This window comes from Caloenas nicobarica, chromosome 4 (genome assembly GCF_036013445.1).
Source record: "Caloenas nicobarica isolate bCalNic1 chromosome 4, bCalNic1.hap1, whole genome shotgun sequence".
Lineage (NCBI taxonomy): Eukaryota > Metazoa > Chordata > Aves > Columbiformes > Columbidae > Caloenas > Caloenas nicobarica.
This window is the reverse complement of record NC_088248.1, coordinates 55,025,862-55,051,406: the sequence shown is the minus strand read 5'-3', so window position 1 is coordinate 55,051,406 and position 25,545 is coordinate 55,025,862. Positions and strand designations below refer to the sequence as shown.

At 39.3% G+C, this 25,545-nt stretch overlaps 2 protein-coding genes across 5 annotated transcripts in view; one reads left to right on the top strand and one right to left on the bottom strand.

Moving 5' to 3' along the window:
- WDR19 (WD repeat domain 19) overlaps positions 1-10,533 on the top strand; it is a 43,565-nt gene extending 33,032 nt beyond the window's left edge. For 2 of the 4 annotated variants that reach the window (XM_065633143.1, XM_065633146.1), the window contains 8 exons: positions 1,190-1,286; positions 3,375-3,499; positions 4,165-4,246; positions 4,855-5,005; positions 7,068-7,191; positions 8,419-8,495; positions 8,897-9,017; positions 9,825-10,126. In XM_065633143.1, the coding sequence (XP_065489215.1) occupies positions 1,190-1,286; positions 3,375-3,499; positions 4,165-4,246; positions 4,855-5,005; positions 7,068-7,191; positions 8,419-8,495; positions 8,897-9,011 (771 nt within the window). In that variant the 3' untranslated portion in view covers positions 9,012-9,017; positions 9,825-10,126. Of the gene's footprint in view, positions 1-1,189; positions 1,287-3,374; positions 3,500-4,164; positions 4,247-4,854; positions 5,006-5,555; positions 5,624-7,067; positions 7,192-8,418; positions 8,496-8,896; positions 9,018-9,824; positions 10,127-10,283 lie in introns of those variants that run through there. The other 2 variants (XM_065633144.1, XM_065633145.1) reach the window with 2 other exon arrangements.
- RFC1 (replication factor C subunit 1) overlaps positions 10,400-25,545 on the bottom strand; it is a 41,180-nt gene continuing 26,034 nt past the window's right edge. Inside the window, exons 8-25 of the mRNA XM_065633147.1 lie at positions 24,810-24,897; positions 24,419-24,717; positions 23,674-23,781; positions 22,984-23,163; positions 22,579-22,683; positions 20,926-21,316; positions 19,812-19,921; positions 17,769-17,883; positions 17,212-17,300; positions 16,048-16,185; positions 15,521-15,616; positions 15,244-15,342; positions 14,686-14,840; positions 14,453-14,570; positions 13,394-13,539; positions 12,742-12,955; positions 11,460-11,651; positions 10,400-10,914 (exon numbers count right to left, since the gene is read on the bottom strand). Coding sequence (XP_065489219.1) covers positions 10,819-10,914; positions 11,460-11,651; positions 12,742-12,955; positions 13,394-13,539; positions 14,453-14,570; positions 14,686-14,840; positions 15,244-15,342; positions 15,521-15,616; positions 16,048-16,185; positions 17,212-17,300; positions 17,769-17,883; positions 19,812-19,921; positions 20,926-21,316; positions 22,579-22,683; positions 22,984-23,163; positions 23,674-23,781; positions 24,419-24,717; positions 24,810-24,897 — 2,739 coding nt within the window. The 3' untranslated portion in view covers positions 10,400-10,818. The remainder of the gene's footprint in view (positions 10,915-11,459; positions 11,652-12,741; positions 12,956-13,393; positions 13,540-14,452; positions 14,571-14,685; positions 14,841-15,243; positions 15,343-15,520; positions 15,617-16,047; positions 16,186-17,211; positions 17,301-17,768; positions 17,884-19,811; positions 19,922-20,925; positions 21,317-22,578; positions 22,684-22,983; positions 23,164-23,673; positions 23,782-24,418; positions 24,718-24,809; positions 24,898-25,545) is intronic.

Here is a 25,545-nt window from a genome sequence, read left to right as displayed (position 1 = left end):
GGATTTACTACAGTATTGCAGAATTAGTTGGTTTGGGTTTTGTGCTAAGCTGTCTATAAGCTACCAGTGTCTTTTTTTTTTTCTGATTTGTATATTTAAGTTGGAACCATACCATTATATAAAATATTTCAGTTTAATTTAATCTTGATTTACTGGTTAAAAGATTATCATGTACAGACTTTAGTTTTTGTTGATCTCATTTTAGAAAATGCTAAGACATATGCTAAAGACATAAACCAGTGGCACTAGCCCAGGTTTTTTTTCACTTAATGGTTCCTTTTCATCATAAGCAACATAATTTTATTTTGTATTTAAGCCGTGTTTTTAGGAATGACCTTTTCTGAGGATTTTCTCAAAATCCTTATGAAACATCAATTCTCTTGTCTCGTATTCATTTCTTTTTTTTTCACTAGTCTGCTAGAACTTTGAGTACACTTTATAAAAATAGAACTCAAGTTTGTTTTCTTCAATACTGCCATCTTGTTTTTTTAAAGTTTCATTTATAAATTATTTCACTAATTTTCCTGGTGTTGGATTGCCAGTTTTTGGGTGAACTCTTTGCTGCATTTGCCATTCTGGAATCATATAATAGATCGACAGTACATAGTACAGCAAATTATAAATTCTATGCATTTTGTTAGTTGATTGTCCCCTGAATTTTCAATTTTTTAGCTGTCTTGGATGTGTGCCATCTGGTCCCAGAACAATGCACTCTTTAATGGCCAGATTTTGCCATCCTTACCCACACTGAGCAATGTTTGCATCTAGATCCATAACACAGTTTAAACATTTCTAGCAACATTTTGATTTCTAAAAAGGAGCCCTTTGGTTCTTTTCTGACACCGCAAGTGCCCGCACGGCTGAAGTTGTCAGGTTCCCACCCGCACAACTCTCCGCGTGCCTCACGGCCGTGGCTTTTCCACGTCCGCATACATGGTCAGGCCTTGGTAGCGGCTGCCACGGCTCCGTCAGGGTCCTCGGCCGGGGTGTCTGTCTGGCTGTGCCCACGGCCAAACCTGCCGGGGAACGTAGCGTAGCTGAAGCAGGTTGGTACAAAGAGCTCTTCCCAAAACAAGGCAGCTCGTCCCTTTTCTTTGAAGAACGTGGTGGTGGGATGGGCAAGTAAAGAAAGGGAATACAGCAGTATGTGTTCAGGTAGTATTAATTGCTTTTCTATTATTTAATTAAGGATGCCAAGTACTTGTTCCACTTATACATGGCACTAAAGCAACACAGAGAAGCTGCCAGAACTGCTATAATAATTGCCAGGGAGGAGCAGTCTTCAGGTAAGTCTGTTTTCTCTGGTGCGACAGCATCTCTTGCATTACATCCTTGCAGTACTTGGGGTACTGTTATTTATATAGGATTATACTTAGAAAAGACATGTATCAGTGCTTTTAATTATATTCAAGTTTAATTTTGAATTCGAAGTAGCCTTTGTGAAAAGTTTGGGCCTCATACCTGTATATTAAGAACTGGAAAAAATAAATTTGTGGAAGATATCTGCATTACTTATTACATTCAAGTAAACATAGTGATTAAGATTGCCTGCAGCTTTACTTACAGATCTTAGAACTGCAGTTTCTATATGCGGTTTTTGACTTAGATACTGATCCTTTGGTCTTTGAACATGATTTTTTTTCAGTGGGAAATGTGCAGAGGAGCTGATTTCTGTTGAAGGATCAGACACCTGCTTATTTAAGCCTTGTTTTCCCTTGTAATAGGTAGCTGAAGTTAGAAATAGAAAAAAGTAATAAGAAGGGACAGGGCTAGAAGCAAAATAGCTATTGCCTCCATTATTCAGTCTCCTCTGTAGCCACAGCAACAGCCCTCCCATAACACTGCTTGCTTTTCATTTCAAGTAAGTTAAGAAAAAGATCTATAAAGGAAAAATATCAGCCTCAGGAAACCAGGCAAATTGACATGTATGGACCGCTCCTCAGAACTGGGCTAAGGAGTGGAAAATCTCTTAAACCCTTGGGCGGGTTGATCTCCCAGTTCATCATAGCAGAGAATAATGCATTTGTGCTAATTATGTAAGCAGGAAATGTAAAGGCTCAATGGTTTAATTATTTACTAGCTTCTCTGAATGTGAAAACGTATCTAAAATGCAGTATCCCACACTGTATTTCACATGCCCTAACAGTATAGATGTATTCTGCAACAATGCAATAATAAGCACAATATTTTTCTTATTAAAATCACCGATCTTGAAGTAACTGTTTCCTCTGCAGAGGCTCAGTTTTAGGTTGTCCCCCTCTTCCTTTGGGAGATTTCAGTGAGTTTGATTCTGAAGTTTACATCAATATATTTTTTTTTCCTTCAAAATCCATTTTTAAAATAATATCTAAGTCATACTGTGTGATATTTTCCTTTGGGTATGCCATTTCATGTGTAGTTTTCCTTTAAGTTGTTTCTATGTAATCACATGATTTTAAGACTGATCATATTATACTGAGTCAGTAACACAACATGAAAAATTAATGTTGTTTTCCAGCAACTAATTCTGGAGTGATATTTAGCTGCCTCACACACACTCCACTGGTTGATTCAGTTGTAGTATGTAACACCACACAGCAACTTGGTCTATAGAGTGAAAACGTTTGCTGATAGACAGAGAGGAAAAAGGTTTGCTGAAATAACTGAATCTGAAATTTCCTTTAAATGCCTCCAACTGCAAAGAGTATGACTTCCTTATAGTCTAATAATAATTTTTTAAAAAATCAAGAACAAACGACTAGCTTAAGAGTAGACTAACCATACTAAACACTGGTTGTTTTCAGCTACATTGATAATTAAATGAAATCCTGTGGTTTCTGGACAATCATTGATAGTAACCTTGAAGCAGTATAATCTAGTGAATTAACATTTAAAGTTTAATTATCTCTCTGACAGGTTTTGGGTTTGTTTGGTTGCAGAGGCAAGGAGTTGCCCAAGTAAATGATAAAGTAAAAGTACATTACATTAACATTTAAACAACAGCTTTTGAATATCTGACATCAAAGAACAAAAAGAAGTAACATTTCTAAATGCTCTAAAAAGACCTTTTCTCCTTTTTACTGTGGAAGCAATGTATTGCATACAGCATCTTCCATTTTTAAAGTTTCATTATATGAAGTTATCATCCACATATGTATTTTAGTGTTGTTTAGATGACTTCTCCAAGTGTAATTTTTTTTTTCTTATTAAACTCCCTGCCTGATACTGTTTAGGATACTGTGACAAGCAACTGCTTGTGACTTTCCAAAGAAATCATTGTGCAAAGGATTTGCTCTAAGAATCAACATAACTTCTGTTCAGCTTCCATATATGTCATTACCAAAGCAATTGTTATGAAAAATTAAATTTACTTGTCATTGTTGTTTGTTTTTAAGGAAACTACCGAAATGCACACGATGTTCTTTTCAGTATGTATTCAGAGTTAAAGACCCAGAAGATTAAAATTCCTTCGGAGATGGCTACAAGCCTTATGATTCTCCACAGCTATATTTTAGTGAAGGTAATGAATTGAGAAGCTGAATTTATGTGTAAGTTGCACAGTCTCTGATTTATTGAACTGTACATATGGATGCTCTGTATACATAAATTACACTGTCATAGAGGTTGTATCACAGCATCCAAGTGCATGCTAACAGCGAGCTTCAGGAAGACAATCCATGGTGGCTTCTGACTCTGATTAGCATGTTCTTTTTTTTAAATACTGAATAATTAAAAACCTACATATGGCTTCCTGTATTTCTTTTGCATTCATACTTAAAAACATTATGCTACTAGTACAATTAATTAAAATAATAATTCATTCATATTATTTCTAATTATTATTATCCATAAGCAGATCACTGCTTTTCTGTAAATTAAATTAAGCAGTGGGGCTCAGATGATCTCTAGTAGTTAACCCATGGCCCGTCCAGATCTGCATTGAGCCTACACCCAGCGTCTGGCCTCCCCTCCACCAGCAGTGAGGCGAGAGCAGCAGGTAACGCTGGAGGCCAGACAAACTGCTGGGAAAAAGCCACTCTGTCTCTGGTCCTTTCTCTAGTGCCTGACAGACCTTTGTGAAGGAGCCGTGGGTGCGCGGCTCCCAGAAGGATGCACGCCAGAAGCGAGCTGCAGGAATTCCTCTCTAAAGGCTGCCGTTAATTCAGTCTGTTTGTTGTATTCCAGATGCACGTGAAGCGTGGTGATCACATGAAGGGAGCACGTCTGCTCGTACGTGTGGCCAACAACATCAGCAAGTTCCCATCACGTAAGTGCTCACAGCACAGAAGCGCAAGCTGTGCTCTACAGGATAATTCCTTAATCATTGCGTTAGAAGGTACATTCTCCTCTTCTGATCCTATAAGGCACACGGTGAAGCGTAAATGCACGGTGTGCTCTTCCACCCTCCACAGGATATAGCTCCTCGATATACAGCCTCCAGGGCGGGTTCCTCTGTCCTCAGCCACCAGAGCTGCAGCACCGAGCTGCCTGAACCACACACGGTCTCAGGATCGTATGTCGTGAACTGATTGGTTCTGTGACTTTATCACAACATTTTAGTCAATCTCTTTTGAAAATACTTTTTGGGTACATGGAAAACGTAGACTTAAAACAGCGCACACCAGATTTGGGAGAAATAGTTATAATCAAAACATTCCTGCTGCCATGCTGAGCTTCAGAAATGCAAGGTGGTGAGAGGTGAAACCATTATTTTCTTGCATATGGTTACAGGAATTGCAGGAATTGTGCAACTGTGTACCATAAGAAGAAAAAGAGTGTAATTTTTCATCAGTACCTTTTTAGCCTATTAGCTCAAAGACTTTCAATGTTAATATTGGTAAATAAATAATTACCATCGTTTTCATTCTCTTACAGACATTGTGCCTATTTTGACTTCAACTGTAATCGAATGTCATAGAGCAGGATTGAAGAACTCAGCCTTCAGTTTTGCTGCTATGTTGATGAGACCTGAGTATCGTAATAAAATAGATCTTAAATATAAAAAGAAAATTGAAGCAATGGTCAGGTGAGCACTGTTAAGCTGTACTTTCAAATGTACACAATAATAAGGCTTTACTTGTAGTATTATTTTTGCTCATAACGCCTACAGGCTTTATCCTGTTTTCATATTATTTCACTGTCTCAAATTTGGAAAGCTAAGAACGGTTTCAACCCTTCTCTGAACATGAAACTTTTCTCTTCCCATGGATGCGATAAACCTTAACTGCAATGTGCATATAACATGCTCCCTAACCAGCAGTTACATTTTCCATCTTCTCTATAGGTGTAAGTGCAGCCATACAGCTTTAGTTGTTTTCTAGTTAGGAATGTGCACGTAAACTCTTGAGTTACCACAGCATCAGCAGTGTGGTCTGCTGTGATTTAGATTACTGACTAAATGGCTAAGATAAAAAAAGAATGGAAGGGCAAATAAAATAGATGAATTCTTAACATTTTCTTCTTTATCTCAAGTTCTATTTTGACAGTTCCTAGCCAGTATTTTCTGCCAAAGGAGGAAGTGTAGTTGGGTGGATAGGAGCAGGGCAAGCGTATGTAATGGGTTTTTTTTTTTTCAGGGACTTGCTGAGCCCACATGGCTGTTTTAGATATTTGTTACGTCTCAGCTCTCCATGAGCTTATCCGGTCTCTGTGCTTGAAGCCGTGTCAGTGTTTAGCACCAGGTGAATCCTGTGACAAGAAGTTCCTTTGCTCAGTTCCTCAGTGTGTCAGGACTGGTCCCTGGCCAGTTTAATGTGCTGCCTCATAGTTTTCCTCTTGGAAGAGATATTTCCTCTGTCCCTTGCAATTTTATAGAGCTCCATTCTTTTTAATTTCCTCTCTACTAGGCGTATCTTTTAATGACCTGCAGAATCTCAGCGTACATAGCTAGTCATGGATACTCATCCCCATGGCCTTTCTCTGAAACTCTTTTACAACCTTTTTGGAGGGGGCAAGACCAAACCTACACCTTGTATTTAAGATGGGGGCAGCCTATGGATTTATGTAGAAGCAGCATGAGTCTCTGTTCCACCCTACTTGGTTAGCTTTCACTTTGTAAAGCAAGCTGATGTTTTCATAGCAGATATTATAATTGAAAGATCTTGCTCCTAAGCAACAGCAGTTCACGGTCCATCATCTCATATTGGAAAAAGTTTCCCCGTAGGCTTTGCTTTGGCTCCCCCCTTCCTTGTGTTTTCTTAGCACTTGGTCTCAAAGATGTTCTGGAATTCTTTGAAGCTGGTTCTGGCCTGTATCATTCTGAATATTTATATATAAGCTGTGGCATCACACTGTTTTCAGTTATGTTTTATGAGCATGCAGAAGAGCAGTGGGTTACCACAGACATGTGCTGTGAGAACTGTTTATCTTAGTCTGGTTTGTATCCTTTAACCATTTTTTTTAAAATTCATGCAAAGTTCTTTCCTACTTCTTGCTTGTTAGTATTTCTAGAACATGCCAGTAAGCTTCTAAAATGTTGACTCATTCTTAATCTGTCATGTTTATCCATACTTCTCATTTCTTAAGTGAAAACAAAGGAACAGGCCATTGTGAGGGAAACATACATGCCCAGGCTAATAAAATGAGAAATTATGCTTTCTGCAAACTAGCAAGATAACTAAGGAAGCCACCTAAGTCACTAGGCTGAACATTAGTTTTATCATTTTCATTGGAAAAATGTGCTAAAAGTGAATCTAATATACATGTTCCATAGAAAATTAAACATTAAGGCCACATAAGAAATCACTCCTGCCACAGAAAAACACTGAAATAGTGAAACCAAGCTTTATATTCTATATACGAGACCATGAGTTTTGAAAGCTTTCAAAGTCTTATGATCTGTTACAACTTTTAAAAGGTTGTATTGTTTCAAATTAGATTGAAAATGACCTATTTCTGAGGTTACATAATTGTGATGAAGCTTGGGTAATAGTTACAAGGAGCTATCTGGTAGAATATAAAATAGCAACTGGAAGCCATACAAATAACTCAAAGGAGAAACGCTAAGTATCAAAGGCATTGTAAAACATCTTTGTTCGAATTCAAAGCGCTTGAGGTTTTTTTATTCACATTTTTAATCTTATTTCTAGGCGGCCTGACACAACAGAGGCAGAAGAGCCAACAACCCCCTGTCCCTGTTGTGGATTCCAACTCCCAGAGTGTGAACTTTTGTGTCCCGGCTGTAAAAACAATCTCCCGTACTGTATTGCAACGGTGAGTAGCTGAGGTGTTTGCTGGTTAAGTCGTGGTTCAGCCACTGACCTCGGCATTTCATATTACTGATCCTTACAGAAATGAGAAGTTGCAACATTTTTGTTTCTGGATACTTTAGAGTGTGCTGAAGACTTATGGGTGGGGTACATTTCCCAGTGGAAGAGCCACGCATCCCACTGTTACCAATATCAGTACAAAATGCTTATACTGACCTTAGCTACTCTATACCTAACACTTTATTTTTATGAGGCTGAAGTGATTAGTCACACTAGAATTACAGAAACATCAAAAAGTACTTGAGGAGGAATCAAATGTTGGAGTTAGCATTCTTTATTAAAACTAAAGAATTACATCTTACAAAAAATATTAATAGCAATTATCTGGTTTTTTACTCTATTGGTTTAGCAGAAGAAGACTGGTCTATTTTAGAAGTATCTTAACAAAAAAACCCAAGGCCTTTAAATATAGTTTTATGGGCCAAACATAACGTACATATTCATATATATTTCACATCATTTATTTAGACTCTGGCTTGGTTATAGTTCATTTACATAACAGGTATTTGTAACATCATTAGGAATGCAGCGTTTTCCAATATGAGAGTGTAAAAACAGTCTGCTGTTGCACATCTTATTAGAACATAGATCACTAAATATAGTTGAAGGTGCTGTTGTGTTTTATAGTAGTGATAAGCTACATACCAATTCTTTGTATCAAAACCAAATTAGTAAACTGTACCAAACCAGTGGCAATAATTTCTGTTCAGAGAGGTGCATGCAAGGCAGTCACTATGCTCACAAACGTGACAGTGTTGACTGTGACCTACTGGGCTTTGGTCATGTGGCTTTGGGGGTGTTTTTTTAATGTCATATGCAATGCCAAAAAACCCATTGGGTTTACATACATCTCTAGACATAGATCAACAGATAACATTATAGAGTTGCCACACTAAAATAATTTTTAAATGGTAATCAATACATTCTTAGATGTTTTTTTTTTAAGAAGAATGCAAGTTATAAACACTGCATCTCACCAAGACTCCTTTTCTAGTTACAGAATTTACACAGTAATCAAACAAAAGTAACACTATCATGGTTTTGGTTTTTTAATTCCTCAAGAGTTTTAGAATTCAGTTACTGAGACTTTTTCACAATAGAAGCTACAAAACTAAATGCTCAGTGTAGTGAGAGCACATGCCATTTCATTACTTGTGGCTTTTGCGTGCAGGGTCGGCACATGGTACGAGATGACTGGACAGTCTGCCCGCACTGTGACTTTCCTGCCCTCTATTCAGAATTCAAGGAGTAAGTTGGGATTTGTTTTCCCTTGCAGTATTCCAATGTTTGTTCTTATTTTAGCAGCAAACTGTTTTATTTGGTACTAAAAACATGTAACAGCCTGGGGTGGAGTGGAATAGGAATCCCCTTCCTTGGTAGTTTCATCTAACATACAGAACATTGCTCCAGGGTGGACCAAAATCTATGATAAAGAACAAACTCAGCTCCACCAGCAGCCTTCCGGCTGTACTCTTAGTTCTCAAATAGTAAAAACAAACAAACCAGCCTTTGCACTGCCTGGACAGAAGCAGCTGCTGCTCTGGCCTGTATTTGTTACATAGCATAGGTCAGAACTTCACTCTATGCCCAGCCCTTCCTTTGAAAATGTTAGCATTATCGTTTGACCAGTCACCTTTCTTTTAAAACAGCATGTTACAGACTGAAAATGTATGTCCAATGTGTTCCAAAAGGATTAACATTATTGATCTAAAGAAAATCAATGATTGCACACAGTACCTCAAACCAGAAGATGGGGACCAATAAATTCAGGTATGTGCTGGAGCCTGTACTTGTTACTTCACAGGGCTCATTCTGGAGAACATGGGGAGTTTTTCCCAGCAAGGCAGACAGAGTGTTCAAGAATCTCTCACTTAGAGCCTGGGCCTGTGCCTCAGATAACAGCTCCATCAGCCCAGGCACGCATACACCAGTAGCTTTCACTGCTGTCCCTAACTGGGTTGTTAAATTGTTCCAGTTGTGAAGCTTCAAACCAGTTTACCTCTACAGTCATGTTATCATCTGCAACATGTTCTGGTTTGGAACATGTCCTTGAACACCAGGTGTGCTTCAGTTGCACAGAAAACAGTTTGAATACATCAGCATAATCAAATCCTACAGCTCCAACAACAAGTATTTCAGTGTAGGAAGAGAGATGATAACAGGAAGGAGCAGTTCTAAAATGCAGGTTACATGATCTTAGCATCTATGCTTAACAGAATATAAGAATATATCACAGGGTAACAGCAACATAGTATTGGCTTGAAATACTCATATTTCAAATGCGCCCAGTGCTCCATCTGTACCACACCCTTAAATCCAAGACTTCAGTTTTGTTGAAGGAATAGTAACTGAAAATGAGTTAACAAAGCTCCTTGGTACTGTTGACATTTGAAGGCAGAGTCACTAGTGCAAACTTAGGTATAGGTCAAAGTACTGCACAAGGGATATTATACTTCATCTATCCCACAATAACCTTATTTTTGTCAGTTACTTTTTTCTGGTCTGAGAAAACCTAGTAGTTTGCTATCATAGTCTTTGTATCTTGGGATATGACTAACTGCCTCTGTTTATTTTCAGAACTGCATGTGTTGGCTGGCAAGCAGCAAAGAAAGCCCCATCACTACATTACACCTATTTCCCCACTAGGATTTAATAACAGCAACCATGTGGCTTCTATTTTGTGATAGCCTGTAAATATTTAGCTTTTGATAAATTTTGTACTTTGATTTATTATAGTAATAAAACCAATTGATAATTATTCTTACCAAGCAAAATTTGCATTTTATCTGCAAAGACAAACCAACAGGCATTCTGAGTTATGTGAGTGGGGAAAAAAAAAAAACAACACAACAAACAAACAAAAAACCAACATGTTCTCTTTTTCAACACCAGTTTTGAACTTTTATGACTATTTTCTATTAAACATTTCTTACTCTAAGTATTCCTTTCTGGTTTTGATTAAAGATACAACTCATAAGCACAGGCTCCTCAGGTTTTGGAAGTAAATACCTCACTGCTTTTCTGTGTCTTTAACAGGACAAAAGGGAAGTTCTGGGAAAAGAATATAACCACATCCTGAACACGCAGGAAAGGTAGAACCTTGGAACAAAAGAGAGGGAGAGAGACAGAACACTCTATGAACGTAACCAAAATTTTAAAAGACTCTTGTGAAACATTTTATTTTCATTTTATACACTGCTTAATTTCTATAATGTACAAATATGCAATTTAGGTCTTGGGGGATTTTTTGCATCATGTACTATTTACAAGAGTTTACCACATCATATCAGGGGATTTACTAAAAAGAAGTGAAGTCCTAGGAAGACCTCACATAAATGCCAGGTAACTAAGCATCCCATTTTCACTGTGTTCCTGCACCCTGGTCTGTGTTGTACAAGGTATTTATAGCTTGTAACACTGTAGCACATTAAGTACAGTAGCTACATCACCTCTATAAGAGGAGCATTTCTATGCACTGGTTCTTCTTTCCCAGCTCCATCACTGATCTGCTTCATGTTTCTGACAGAAATTAGATAAGCAAAGCTGCCTCCAGAGCAAGATTTTATTCTGTTTAATGTCTTGTTTTCTCTTTTCTTTTCCCTTCTTTTTTTGTTGTTTCTTCATTTTTCTCTCTTTTTGGCAGCTTGGAAGACTTCACCTTTTTTTGCTACAAACAGAATATATAGACAGTTTAAAATCAAACTGCAACCTGACAAAACCACAAGTCAAAAATGCTGTAAGTGTTAAAAGAAAGAGCCATCTCTTCCCATCCCCTCTCAGGTGTGAAGTTTTTAAACACATCAAGAATACAGACTCTACAACATTCAGTCTCAAGGGCTGACCACGGTTCCCCATTTGGCAATATATAAAGGAATATTGCCATCTGTGATAATCACACGCAAAGGCCTGTGGCTGCTCCCTACACATGGCACCGTCCCCGCCGAAACCTAGAATACTATTTAGTTTTGGAATTGGATTCCGTATTCATGAGTTTACAGCGACGGCTGACTTTGGTACACATCCCAGCAGAAGGCAATGGATGGAAATAACAGACTTTCATACTACTACTAGTTAAGAATTTAAAAGTTAAGAGATGATGTTTTCAATATCTACTATGATTATTTTTTAAAAAATTCTTATGATATTACAAAGTCTCAGGTAACTAAAAACAAGAAAACAGTTTAGTGTGGTAGTTTAAGAAAACTAAGTCACCTTAATCATTGCATCACTTTCAACAGTATCTTGCTCTTCCTCTTCAGATTGTATCTCTTCCACATTCAAGTCTTCATTCAGTTCTAAGGTCACTGCAGATCCCGACTGCCTTTTAGATGTCTTGACAGAAGTAAGTGAATATGGAGTCAGATGTGCCTCCTTGTTGTAGGCACGTGTAAAAGCTGCTTTGACCTGTTAGGTTGGAAGGAAACACTATGAGCATCAGCTTACGAACTGTAGATCATTAGCTAACCAACTCTTGGGCTAGAGATTCCCAAAGGAAAGATGTGACCAAAGATTTATAGAAGAGGACACTACCTCAAAGGGACAGAGAAAGCATCTTAGAGCTGTATGGTGAAGGCTCCTTTTAAATGAGTGCTGCATAATCCTCAGACAGACTGTGCATCTTCAGAAGCTTCTTGCTTAGGCCTTCCATAATTTCAGTACTGTTCTGCTCCCCCCTAATCCAAGTCACTCACACCAAAGCCACCCTCAGCAGCACTGAACACCTGCCACCCTGGAGCAGCGTATTCAGACTCAGTGTAAACACCCAATAGTAGTGTAGGTTTAAGGCATCAGTAGAGCAGATTCTTCTCCCCTGAGCACCTGACCTGGAATGGGGGTATCATGGTTCAGATCTCACACCTGCCTCATTTGTAGCAGGGACTTGAGCTTAAGCTCACCTTGTACCAATGAGGGTCCCAACCACTGAAGTCTGCTCCAAGTGGACCAGCCCCAGAGGGATACTGGGGGAGCATCATACAAAGTGCCCCCAGGTCTGGCAGTTCAGTCTAACTGGACTGCAGCAGACACAAGCTGCAAGCCAACCCCAAATTCAGGGCCTACACAGTAACAAATACGGTTGTGTGTCCCTCCTCCCTTGCAGGGTGGTAGGGAAGGCAGAGCTGTGCAGGAAGGTGATGCAGCTTACAGCCACGAGCCTGCGTGGAGAAAGGTACTGGCTTTCCCTGTCTCTCTGTGTGACACTTCCACATCCAACACAGCCAACTCCCAGTGATCAGTGATCCTTCAGACCAGGAACATGACCACTGAACAAAGCACAGCCTGACTTGACTTTATGGACATACCCCTGAACCTTTAGTAGTATATTTGTCAGCTGATTTGCAAAGACTACCATGGTCTTCAATTAGTTGCAGTTAATGAAGTGATTCATTTGCAGCTACACCAACTTCAGCCTTTCAGCATGCATACCATACCTATTATTGTAGGATTGCTTTTAAAAGATATGTAAGGGAAAAAAATAGTCACTAGTGAATCTTACCTTGGGATCCAACATTGAAAAAGGACTGGGTTTGCCTCCCCATGTGCTTATTTCCATGATATTTTCAATATCTTCTTTCATCAGGCAGTAGGAGTCCATGAACTTTATAGCTTCCTGTACTCCATCCGCTCCAAAGTCTTTCAAGGGCTGGACAAGTGCATCCCGCAAATACGACAAATACTCCATATTCACTGTCTGCTTGCATGTCTGGGTTCTTTGTGAAATTGAAAGCAGTAAGTAAATCTGTACAAGAACCACTCACTTCTAAACACAAGCAGCCTGTAGGCAGAGCCTCAGCAAAGGGGTAACCAGCTGCTTACAAGTTAGCTGCAAATTGTTCTGTACCATTCCTTTTGCCATACCTGCATTAGGGATAACCCAATGCAAGGTATTCAAACAACATCCCTAACTGAGAAACAACAGCTTCAGGGAAAAAAAAAAAAGTCACAGTACCACTAACAATATTAGAAGTGTTTGCACTCTGATTATTGTCCAGATTAAGTCCAAGCGTCACCAGTAACACACGAGAGTATTCATAGAATAGACACCTAAGACTGTATGCAGCACAGCAAGGAATTAACAGTAGATAATGAGCTACATGAGAACTAAACATCTGTGACAATATTAACCAGAGGAGGAACACTGGTACTACCTGAGACTTATGTGCATTGCCAGTTCTTGAATGATACGATCATGTTTGCCTGTGGATGAAAATTTCCCCAGCCAGCTAGGAAAGACAGGAAACTGGGACATGTATCCTCTCATCAGCTCCCCAGGGAGAACACTTGCATAAATAGCCTGAAAAAGTAACACACAGCAAACTCACGTCACAATGAATTAGTCTCACTGACACCACACATACTACCCTACCTGTCTGCAGGCAAAGGAGTAGTAAATACTATTCCACAGTGGAAACATCTTGTTTTAAAGATAACTCTTTCTTGGTTGTCTGTTCAACCCCTTTTAGGTTACAGCCTCAGCTCTTGTACCATCCAACGTGTTACCACATTCTAAAATATCTGTGAAATTATCTGGGTTTTAAAAGCCATTAACAAATATTTTTAAAAGCCTGTTCATTTCTCACTTTAGAGTGCAGTCAGACAAACAGCTGCCTGCACCCAAACAAGTGCCGCAGTGTCCAGCAGATGGACATGGCAAAGGAGACATTTCCAAAGAACCACAACTCTACACAAACTCAGGCAAGTTCCTAAACAGCTCGTATTTTTTAGCACTGCATTAAGCAGGGGGGGGACCTCAGAGGTCCCCTACAACTTCATCTATGATACATTCCCTGATGCCAGTCATAATCCTTTAAGCACAAGCGTCATCACTGTTCCAGTGATCATTAAAAGTAGTACAGTGATGAAGCTTCAGTCCTCTGGGCGTTGGAAGAAATACTGGCCTGGCAAGAGGCTGGGAGAGGAAGCACATAAAACAGAGTAGGCTTGTACTACACACCACAACTAACAGGTGCCACATGCTCCTGTGCTTCAGAAAGAAGGTCCAAGCTTTTCAAAGTTCCACAACATTTCATGATACAGTGTAGGTTCAACAATATGGATAAGGGAAACTGCTCTGCTCACCAGAACAGAGTACTGCATGAAGTATGAACTATACACATCATAAAATTATACCAAAACATCCATTTCAAGGGATCAGTCTTTTACACTGGACACCCATAAAGCACATAAAATGAGTGTTAAGTGTTCACCTGTGTCGGAAGAAGATTCCAGTTTTGCTTACTACGAATCTGTTTGTCCACTATATCACCATCACATATACTATCAGCTGCTTTACTCAAGAGCACCAAGTGCTTTTTCAGATCTCCTCTGGAAAAAAACAAAGTTGACTGTATTACAAAGCAAAAATACCCAGATCGGTTTTAGTCTAGTTTTACTCCCTGACACAAAGGCCTATGTCAATTTAGGGTATGGAATAACTCACCCAGCAGCAGCTGGTTTCACATGTACATAGTTCTCTTGGACAAAGAGAGGTGCAAGGGAATAATCATGGAAGAAAAGATCCGATTTGTCTATAAGAGACATACGGGAAGCCTCCTCTCCAGTAGCAAAAACCTTCCGGACAACATCAAAAGGGCCCTACATAAATGATATTTCAAGTCGTCAGTGGCTTGCAGGTCAACACAAACAATAAGACACAGCGCAATGTCAACAAAATTACTGTAGTGATGGTACCCAATAATACCTGGACTCGTAAGTTCAACGTTCAGTATTTCCTTCCTAGTGTGTTACCAGATTTGAGAATTAAGTTTTACTTCTGATATTAAGGGAATTACCTCTTAAATACAGGACTCAGGATAAGAAGTATGAGCTTCATAATTGCATCTTACATAAGAGACTGGTACATCAAAATATATAGTCAGTCCTGGATTTAGTACTCTCTATTTGTGGCAATTTTGACAGCTCCCTGCACTAGGCTTATAAAGCCTAGTGATTGTATGACAATACAACAGTAAAAGCCAATCCAGCATTTCACACTTACCAGTTTGATATCCTTTTTGGCTTTGCTAGCATCTGTTTTAGCCTCATCGTAAGTCAATGATTTATCTTTTGCACACCACATATTAAGATTATGTAAAACCTAAAGAACAAAATTGACAATTTGGTAGCAGAAGAGCATTTAAAATGGAAGAAGTGAGCAGCAAACAACCTGATCTCTCTATATAAAAATAATAATACTGTTCAAATACTACATTGAAGTCAAGAACTTGTAAGTGACATGCTTTCTGAATGGACACTGATGCTGAATTGGCACTGACCTGTCTGATGTCCTGATTTGCTGCCAGGATTATCTCTTGCATAGCAGGTGGTGGAATTTTTAAACCTTCTTTAAACGCAATAGACATCATAGCACCCTGTAATACACACAATTGAGAAGTTGTCACTAGAGAATTCTTGTGAATTCTTCCCCCTACAGAACACATTGACGCATCTATGAAAGAGCGTTACCGTATTTTTCTATTTTTTTTACAGGACGTATAATTCAAATTTTCTGCCATATAAGTAATCCCTTGTCATTGCTGTAACAAAAAAAGCACGTGATCATTTAAAAAAATAAAAATCTTTGGATATATTTAAAATAGATTTCTAAACATGAAAGGCTTTGGGATACTTCATTCTTTGGGAAAAAAAACTCAGACAATCCATTTTCAAAAGCAGAGTTACTCACTGAGGTGATCCATTAAGTTTTAAGTGGTGTTTCCAATTCTGTATGAATTCTGCCCCATGAAGACAGAAGTTACTGATGGTAATTCAGCACAGCCCACACAGCCACAGAACTCCTTACCTTAATCTGTTCTAGACGAGGTCTCTGAAAACGGAGATCCAAACAGTAGTGGACCAAGGAACGCATTTTAGGATGGTTGCGATCATTACACATACAGATGATGGGTATCTTTGTGTGTCTAATCAAACCAATCAACTCCTGCGATTTAAACACATGACAACAATTACATCAGATAACTCGGAGAATAAGGAACAATTAAGTGTCATACAAAGCAGCATTAGTCCCCGCTTTAAATCAAACCCTTGGCAGATATAAATCTATAAAGCTTCCTACTGTAATCATGTTTCCACCCAGTGAAAACCTGGCCCCTCTCCTACTTTTTCCACTGGCTCTTCCATTCAGCTGCAATAAATCTGCTGTCTAGCCATTTCCACGGTCCACTTCCAGCAATCCTGTTTAGACCATTCTTCATGAAGCAGTTAAGATCAGTAGCCCAGGGCAGAGCTGATTCATTTGTCCAAAGGCCAGTTTGACCTGGCCCATGCCCAGAGGGCACACATCTTTCTGACCACACCCCACCACAAACAACAATGCAGCATAAGATCAGCTCTTCCCTATCCAAACAGCTCACTGAGGCTTCAGCAATATTAGGCTGACCAGAATAAACTTCGCCTGCTCTAATGAAACTGAAATGCAGTTCAATTTCATATTCCTGCATGTAAACATCTGCATCGAAGCTAAAGATCTGTACATGGTTTATTGTCAATAGTATTGCATGCAACCACAGAAAAATCTTCAGAAGCTAAAACTGCATCTGCTAAGGAGAATGAAGAATAACTCCATCTATGCCCTATTATTTATTCAGTGTTACTGCCCACTAAAGAGAGCAACGGTCCCAGTCAGATAACAAACCTCCCACTGCAGGTAGACCTCACTGCAGAGACATGAAGATAAGTTCACCTGTCCAGGAATAAGCACCTAAAGTGCACACACCCAAGCTCATCACTCTAGGTTTCTTTTACAGAAGTATATTTTTCCCCCTCTACCAATGCATAGTTCTTCTTTACACTAAGACAGACTTCTGAAACAGGTCAGATAAACTGTACTCTACAGAGACTTTCTATGGACCATGGGCTGAGGACAATAGACTGGCTTAAGTATTTTTTGCTGTACATGGTATGCACTCTTAGCGATGGCATCAGCTAATAACTATAGCAGTTTCACCTGAATCCCTCCTCTGTCTTCATTGCCTGCCATACCATCCACTTCATCCATGATCAATACATGTTTCCCGCTAACTGATGAGGATGTGCCTGAAAATGAATATGGACAAGAAAATGAGATGGGAATAAAACAGGGTCTTGCTCAGAGTTTTACCCAATGCTTTAGAGGTTAGGTAAGCCCATCTTAGACAACTGAGGGGATGGTGAACCTCTTGCTCCATCACTTGATCACATGAATCTATGTTCACAGAACAAAACTGACTACAGCCTCATGTCATCTTCGAGAAACAAGTCCCATGCAACAGAGGAGTAACCGCAGAGTTCTTGAGTAGTTTTTGTGCAGATAAACAACTGATTCTACTAACAGCAGGATTTAATTCTAAGAATTGAAGATGAAATAAACCAGCTTACTAAATTAAGCCATCTCTATTAGAGCCGGATCCCTCCATGTGATTAGCGAGTTAAAATCTTAATACCGTTGTATAACAAGGAAACTCCGTCCCTCCTATAACCGGACTGTTAACACAACAAAAATCCTCCTTCAAACAACAGACATACCGGAACAGAAGTCTTTGATGCTGGTGTTGTTAAGCGATTCAGCAACTACTTCCTTGAGACTGTTCTTACTGCGAGTGTCACTGGCATTCAGCTCCACATAGCTATACCCCAGTTCCTAGTCCAAACACACAAAAAAATGAGAATACAGATCAGTGAAAGAGCATATAAGTACTCAGAATTAGAAATGGATTTCAGAGTTCCAGGAGACAGCTCTTAGATCGCCACTTTCACACAGAATTTGTGGCTTTGATTCCTTTCTCCCCTTATACTCCTTTTGTCTCACACTGCAGAAATATTTATAACCAGACATGGAACAAAAAAGAGAACTGGAAGGCAGGGGGAAAAGGAGAGAAGAAAAAAAAATTAAAAGAAAAATTTAAAACAACCAACCAACAAAAAAAGGTAAGTAGCACAGATTTATTTCTGGAGGATTAACTGAACTGCCACCAGGGATGGAAACAGAACTATGAGCCAAGGCTGGCTAAGCTCCATGGTATTTCCAGCTGCATATCAAAGTCTTATGCACAGAAAGTTAGGACCAGAAACATACCACATCCCTCCAAAAGCTGAAGGAAAGAGAAGCGTTTAACTATTTTACAGTTAGGAAACACACAGGTCCCCCAGCAGTCCTAACACTTCAGAACAGGGCTGGGCTGCATGTCACTCCCTGAATTTAACCCAGCTGCTCCTTTCTCAGCAGACTCCCCCACGCACCAGGGCACAGCAGGGAGCCGTGCACGGCTTTGTTCTCACAGCTTCAACAACGTGGGTTTTTTGGCTTCTCCTGTGGAACATAGTGAAATGCTCTGCAGAAACCTGAAGCAGCTGTGAGCAAGCTTGGTTGGATATAGAAGCAGACAAGATGATATCAGGGCAGAAATGAGCCCAAGTCAGCACATCAGCTTTTCTGCAGGTCTGGTTTTGGCTGCAGCACCATCTGGTTGGTGCAAAGCTCTAAGACGGGGGGAATGGGAGGAGACTGGGAGTTACTCTGTGCCATTCAATATTGAGGTAAGTAATCATTCCTCCCCAGCACAAAGATCAGCTAGCTGACAACAGCTCTCAGCTCTTCCAAGCTGGTAGTATCACATTCTAAGAAAGTTCTTGCAAGTCAAAGAACAACAAAAATAATCTGTAACTTGATACAACAGCACAAAGTTCCCAGCTGACCCTCATGACACAGTTAGTGGAACACTATTTCAGTTAAGTTCAGAAAAACTAATTTCTAAGTTCAGATTTAGAAATGGACACATAGTCCTGCCAATTTCTCTCATCCTAAAGTGGTATTTGAATTTCAAATAAGTCTGGGGAAAATATATTTGTTAGATATATAAAAACAGTGACCAAGTCTGTCATAGAAGCTTTCAAAAAGCTTGCCAGAATTCAACTCCTACTACATTTCGTGCAAATGTTCTCTGACTTCTTGAACTAGTGTTAAACACTCATGATTTCTGAAAATAATTTCCAATTGCTCAACATACTGCGATATACTTCCTCTCAACATGACAGAAAGAAACACAGACACCTGTTGCTATATTCTTGCCCAAGACCTGAGCAAGGTCTCAAACATCCACATATTTTCCCCTGTAACCCTGTTTGGAGCAGGTGTGGTTGGCTGGGAGCAGACCCGGGTAACTGAGGGGGTACCCACCTGCACACTGCAGCTGCACCCATAGAATCACAGAATCATTTCGGCTGGAAGAGACCCCCAGGATCATCGAGTCCAACCATAACCTAACCTAACTCTAGCACTAAACCATGTCCCTAAGAACCTCACCTAAATGCCTTTTAAACACCTCCAGGGATGGTGACTATCACTTCCCTGGGCAGCCTGTTCCAATGCCTGACAACCCCTTCCATGAACAATTTTTTCCTAATATCCAATCTGAACCTCCCCTGGTGCAACTTGAGGCTGTTTCCTCTTGTCCTATCACTTGCTACTTGGGAGAAGAGACCAACACCCTCCATGCTACAACCTCCTTTCCAGATACAGCATCAATGTGTAACAAATGGTGCTGGCAACAACAGTTAGTATGAACTCACCTTACAAACCAAAGCAGCTGTAGTAGTTTTACCAACTCCAGGTGGACCAGAAAGTAATGCTGCTTTAAAACCAGTACCATCATCTTTGCTTCCAGTTTTGTTGGTCTTTGCTACAAAAGAAGATTCCAGATTTTACCTAGGTATGTATTGCAAAACAAACTGTGTACTTCATGTACATCTTTAAAGATATCAAGCATCACTGGAGTTTTTCCTCATTTAAGGCTTGATAGGAAAAATACATACACATCTGCATCCTAACCATTTGGGGAAAATCTGTTTAAACCATCTTAGTTTAAGACTTGCAGTGATTCTAAACTGAAAATACCAAAAGTGCTACTAATGTAAATCAACTATTTCTGCAATTTTCTCACAACCACGCCTTAAGAAAAACCCAACAAACCGAAACGCCACACACACCACATGGAAAAACCTCACTACACACTAGAACAGCAGTAAAGCTTAAACACTGTTTTAATCACAGAAAAAACTGTCCACAGGACGACACACTAGACATGACAGGGGCTGCTTGTCAGGCAGAACCAGGACATTATTGATCCATCTCTTCCCCATGCATGATGCTGTCCTGTATTTTCACCATGTGTACCAACAGGTTAGCACTGGCCAATGTTTCTCTTGGTAGAGAAAGAATTCACTAGGCTGAATATGAGGCCATTTTTATATACATTACTGCTTTATGTTGAAAAAAACCAAAACAAAAAAACACACACACACAAAAAACCCCACAACAAAACAACAACACAAACCAAACCAAAAAGAACACCACACCACCAAAACCAAAAATGCCAAACAACAAACCACACTTAAGAAAATACCACAAGGTTTAAAAAAATATCCTCACAGTTTGTTTTTCTGGCCTGGTGGTGGGAAAAGGGGCAGTGAGGAAGGCAGTGGTAAGTGAACAACTGCTTAAAACCAAACAAACAAAACCAGACACACACTCGGGCTCAACCACTGCTACAAAAAAATGCATCTGACTTCAGCCTCATGCTTGTTCTAGCGTTGCTCCGCTATCTCAAAGTCCCTTATCAGTCCAGGGAACCAAGCAGTGTGATTGGCATGGCAGAACAAGAGAGAAGTTAACCACGCCGGTCACCTTGTCCATCTTCCAAGACATTCCTGTGCCAATTTCGCAGCCATCGGAGCAGTTTATTGGCACAGCTTTGCTCACCCTGCTGTCCAATTATTGCCTTGAGAGTTACGGGCTTGTATTTATCTACCCATAGCAATTTCTCTGTTCCACCTTCCTTAATCTCAGAAACCAAGTTCTCCTGAGGTTTTGGGGCTTCTTTCGTCTCTACAGTTTGCCGTTTAAAGTCCACAAGCTTTCGAACAGCTTCCTTCTTAACAGATTTGACAGCATCTCCTTTTTCAGGAGTAGACTTATGCCTTTTATTATCAGCTTCGCGTTTGAAGGGGCTCAAATTCCTTTTTCCAGCTTCAGATTTCTGTGGTGTCCTTTTAGGTCTCGACTCTGCTTTCTTTGCCTTAGGAAAATAAAGGTAAGAAAGTTAAAGGGAAATACTCCCCACCCCCCCGCCCAAAAAAAAAAAAAAAAAAAAAAAAAAATCAAAGCACAAACATTCAGTAAATAAAAAAAGCTGTCTTTGAACACATGTGCAGGAGTGCTTAAAAAGTAATAGAGCTTATGTATTGATAAAAAACCTTCAAGAGCAGATAAAGAAATATTCCTCTCAGAAATATAAACCATTGTTAATACGATGCCACCTGGTTTCATAGCACAACCTACAGAAGAGGCAGGAAATGTTCTGGTCATCCCAAGTGCCTTACTCATTGAGCCTGATGCATCATTAATAAAATAATGCAAACTGATGAACAGGTTGAAACAGATGGGCCATCAGACACCCATGAAGCTGAAGCACAGTTCTCACAAAACAACACTGCCAAGTGCAAACACCAAAAAAAGTTACACTAGGAACACATGCATAAAAGGAGGAAGAACAGGGAATAACCTTGTTTCTAAATCAGTGATGCTCCTCTCAAGCACACACTTTTTAAAAAGAACTACAGTTATTTAATAATAAAAAACAAAAGAACCACACCCCATACACACACACCCCTAATCCTCCCCCAAAATACCACAACCCACCCAAAGAAACCCCACAACCCCAGAAAGCATTCACCCAAAACAATTCAAAGGGAGTGAAAATAATTGGCTTGTAAGCTTAAGCATTGCTTCTCCTTAAGACACCAATATCTTCGCATGCAACAGTTCACGTCTAGCCACATCAGAAGTACCAAAGCTACGTCTATACTCAATGTACAACATGCTAGAGCTAATGGAGATTTTAATAACATTTTATCAGTGACTACAGACTCAATTTAAATGTGCATAAAAAAACCTGTTACTGTTTTAACAGTATTCCCTGAAAAATTTACCTCAAAGTTTAAAACCGAAATCATCTAAGGAGATACAATTACCCCCTCAGTCAGATACCTAAAATTCAGAATAATAGAGTATAAAAAAGGTGGGGGAAAAAAAATGCTACAACTCCCAAGTAGAAGTCTAAAACACGAATATAAAATTTTCATTTTCAATACTTTTAACCTAGAAGGTCAAACTGACAATTGTAGGGTATTGTTATTGGAACAGAAGACCAAAACTCATTTCAATTAAAAAGAAACTAAACATTAAGAAAAAAACCACACAACACAAAAAACCAAAACAAAAACCCCAACAATACACAACACCACAAACAACCAACCCGTAAATTTATTATAAACAAACCTCTGTTTCAGCTGCCAGCTCATATTTGGACTTTTTGCCTGGCATAGTTCGAATAAGATCAAACAGGCCATCCTCATCAATAACTTTCGTCCCTAAAGTCGATGCCTGAAGCCGAAGAAAGAATTAACAGGTCAAATAAAGTACAGAGTTACATAAGTCACTTCAAAGTGCTTTCCAGTAGAGATTATGCTCAGGAACACAACAAGAGGTTTATATAGATATAAGCACACACACACACACACATATATATAAAATGAAAACAAAACAAAGCCCTAAATCATCAGGCAACTTTTCCTTTTGAACACACTGTTTATTTGTAGTACTGCCTCCTTTTGGCAGAGATACTCAAAATCGATGCAGTTAGATATGAACAATTCAGTTTTGCCCAGGCCCAGGAACACTCACCTTCTCACATTTGGATTGGCCACAGTCTCGCCCCATAACCAGATAGTTTGTCTTCTTGCTGACATTGCCAGTTACTTTTCCTCCGTAACGTTCAATCAGGGACTTGGCCTCATCTCTTTCAATACACTCCAGAACACCAGTAATTACGAATGTCAGGCCTTCCAAGCAGTTTTCAGCTCCCTGAGGACCAGAGCATTGCAAGAAATGCCATTACCTGATGCAATTCTACAAAATACCTGTTCCACCCTAAACTTTTTAACCCCCTACCATGTCGAGTACATTAAAAATCAGCCTACACTACCTAGAGTAAGAGTTCTAAAAGTTCAAAAGCCATTAAAAGGAATAGCTACCAACAAAACTTCACACATTGTTCACTTGACCAATCACACTGATAACTGTGCTTCATGTGTAGCATGTTAGTCAAATGAGTGACAACCACCTTCGACTTTAAGACCAGAAACTGTTTTTCATCATTATGACTTCATAAACCAAGTACTGAATTTATTAGTACAGGCCCTTCCATTTAGTCACTACTTTGCATTACAATTTAGCTTTTTCCAATACATACTTGCTATTTGAAAACAAATACCAGTTTTTCCATAGTTCAGTTGATACTTGGTAGATCACTTGTAAAAGTAAGTCTATGGCATGCTCCATTTCTACACAGAATTCCATTGTAGCCAAACTGACCTGAGGTATCTCTTTGGAACCCAGTGCTTTTGGACCCTCACGATTAAGAAAGCTTCGGTAGGCTTGATAATTGTTTCGCTTCTTCTCAGAGTCCTCAGGACTTACAGACTTGGGCATGAGGGAAAAAAAAAATTAATACACATATTATATACATAAAAACAACAAAATATACTCAAGCATCACAGTTTAAGACTTTCTATGCACCAAAGGAAAAGTTCCATTGCTTGTTTTTAATCTATTGACATGCAACAGTGAAGCTTGTTCTGGTTTTGGTGCTTGTGTTTTGAGGGTTTTTTTGTTGTTGTTCTTCTTCAAAGATTTCAAAAACTCACCTGAGAGCTTAAAAAAAATATGTGCCCATTGTTTATTGTCAAGTTCCTGTAGATTCCTCTGTATTCCACACATACACGCTAACTTAATTCATAAATTATTGTTTAAATTCACATCCTATTTTATTTCAGAATTATGATCAGATATAGAAGAGATCTACACTTACATAAAGTCTACTTTGTAGTATGTCTACTTTTAAGAGACATTTAAGCTTTCTAATCAGTAAGTTATTTAAAACTCATCCCCAAAAAGGGTCTCCCTCCCAATTACAGCTGTTATTTAAGCATCAAATTCAGATATTTTATACTTTAAGATTAAAAAGTACCAAGTTACAAGTGACACAAACAATAATAAATGAAAACTGTTTTCCTGCAAACTCCACCAAGCCGACTAAAATAATTTTGATAGCTCCTACCTCAGCCTTCTTGGGAGAAATTTTCTCCTTCTTTGGTGTTGTCTTCTGTTCTTTTCCTGAAGCAGTTTTTTCTTTCGATACTGAAATTTGAGCAGCTCTTTCCTTTTCAGTAATCTCTTTTTGTTTCAGAGACACAAGCTTAGAGCTAGGTTTCAAAGGTAAGGTCTTATCTGTCAACTCTCTTGCTATTTTACCACCAGACGTCTGTGGGGATAATCGAGACCCTTTTAAATGATCAGATTCCGTTTGCTGCTTTGCAGTGTAATTCTTTGCTTCAACCGTTGAGTTTGTTGTTTTCACTTGAAAGGAGACAGAGGGAAGACAGCATATTCAGAATGTATCCCATTAACATTATAAATTGGTGAAATGTTTTCTGTATTCCATGTCCTACCTCCTTCCAACTGCTTATATCCTTCTGCCACTTTAGGACTGCTCTTGATGCTCGATACCGATTGCTCTCCTCCTGAATCTTTCTGAGCCTAAACAAACAAACAATGCCAATGTCAGAGATGCACATCCCGAGCTACTATTGAGTCCAGACCTCTGAGCTTCCCTGCTATTAGTTCCAGACTGAATGACATCTACCAAAGCTGATCTACCATCTACCACAAGTCAGAATACAGTCTCTGTCAAAGGCAGGCAGGTGAGCAAACACTGCACTCAGCCATGCACGTATTCAGTCTTTAAATCCAATTTTGATCCAAATTGGTTTACTGATTAGCCTAGAAGTACTAACACTTGCTATATTCCTGTTAGCAATCCTAAATTCCAAGACCCTTGATGTACAACTCAAAAGTATTTTACTGTGCCTTACACCACAAGCTACAAGAGCTAGGAAGACTCCCAATGCTGGGGTTAATGCCAGAACTCCCAAAATCCCTGCCTGCCCCTTCTCTCAGAGCAAGGAGAGTATTCGCTTCCTTGATCTGGTCCTCCTGAACCAACAGAGCTACAGCTGACCCAAAGCATGACTCTTGAGCAACACACATCACTCAAATTAGAACTAGAGCTTAAAGTCCCATTTCAACAGAAACAGCGCAAAGATAAAATGGTGTCTGATTAGGAAGGACACTATACCTACTGAGTGAGGAAAATCCAGAAGGAAATTATGAAAAGTATCTTTATTT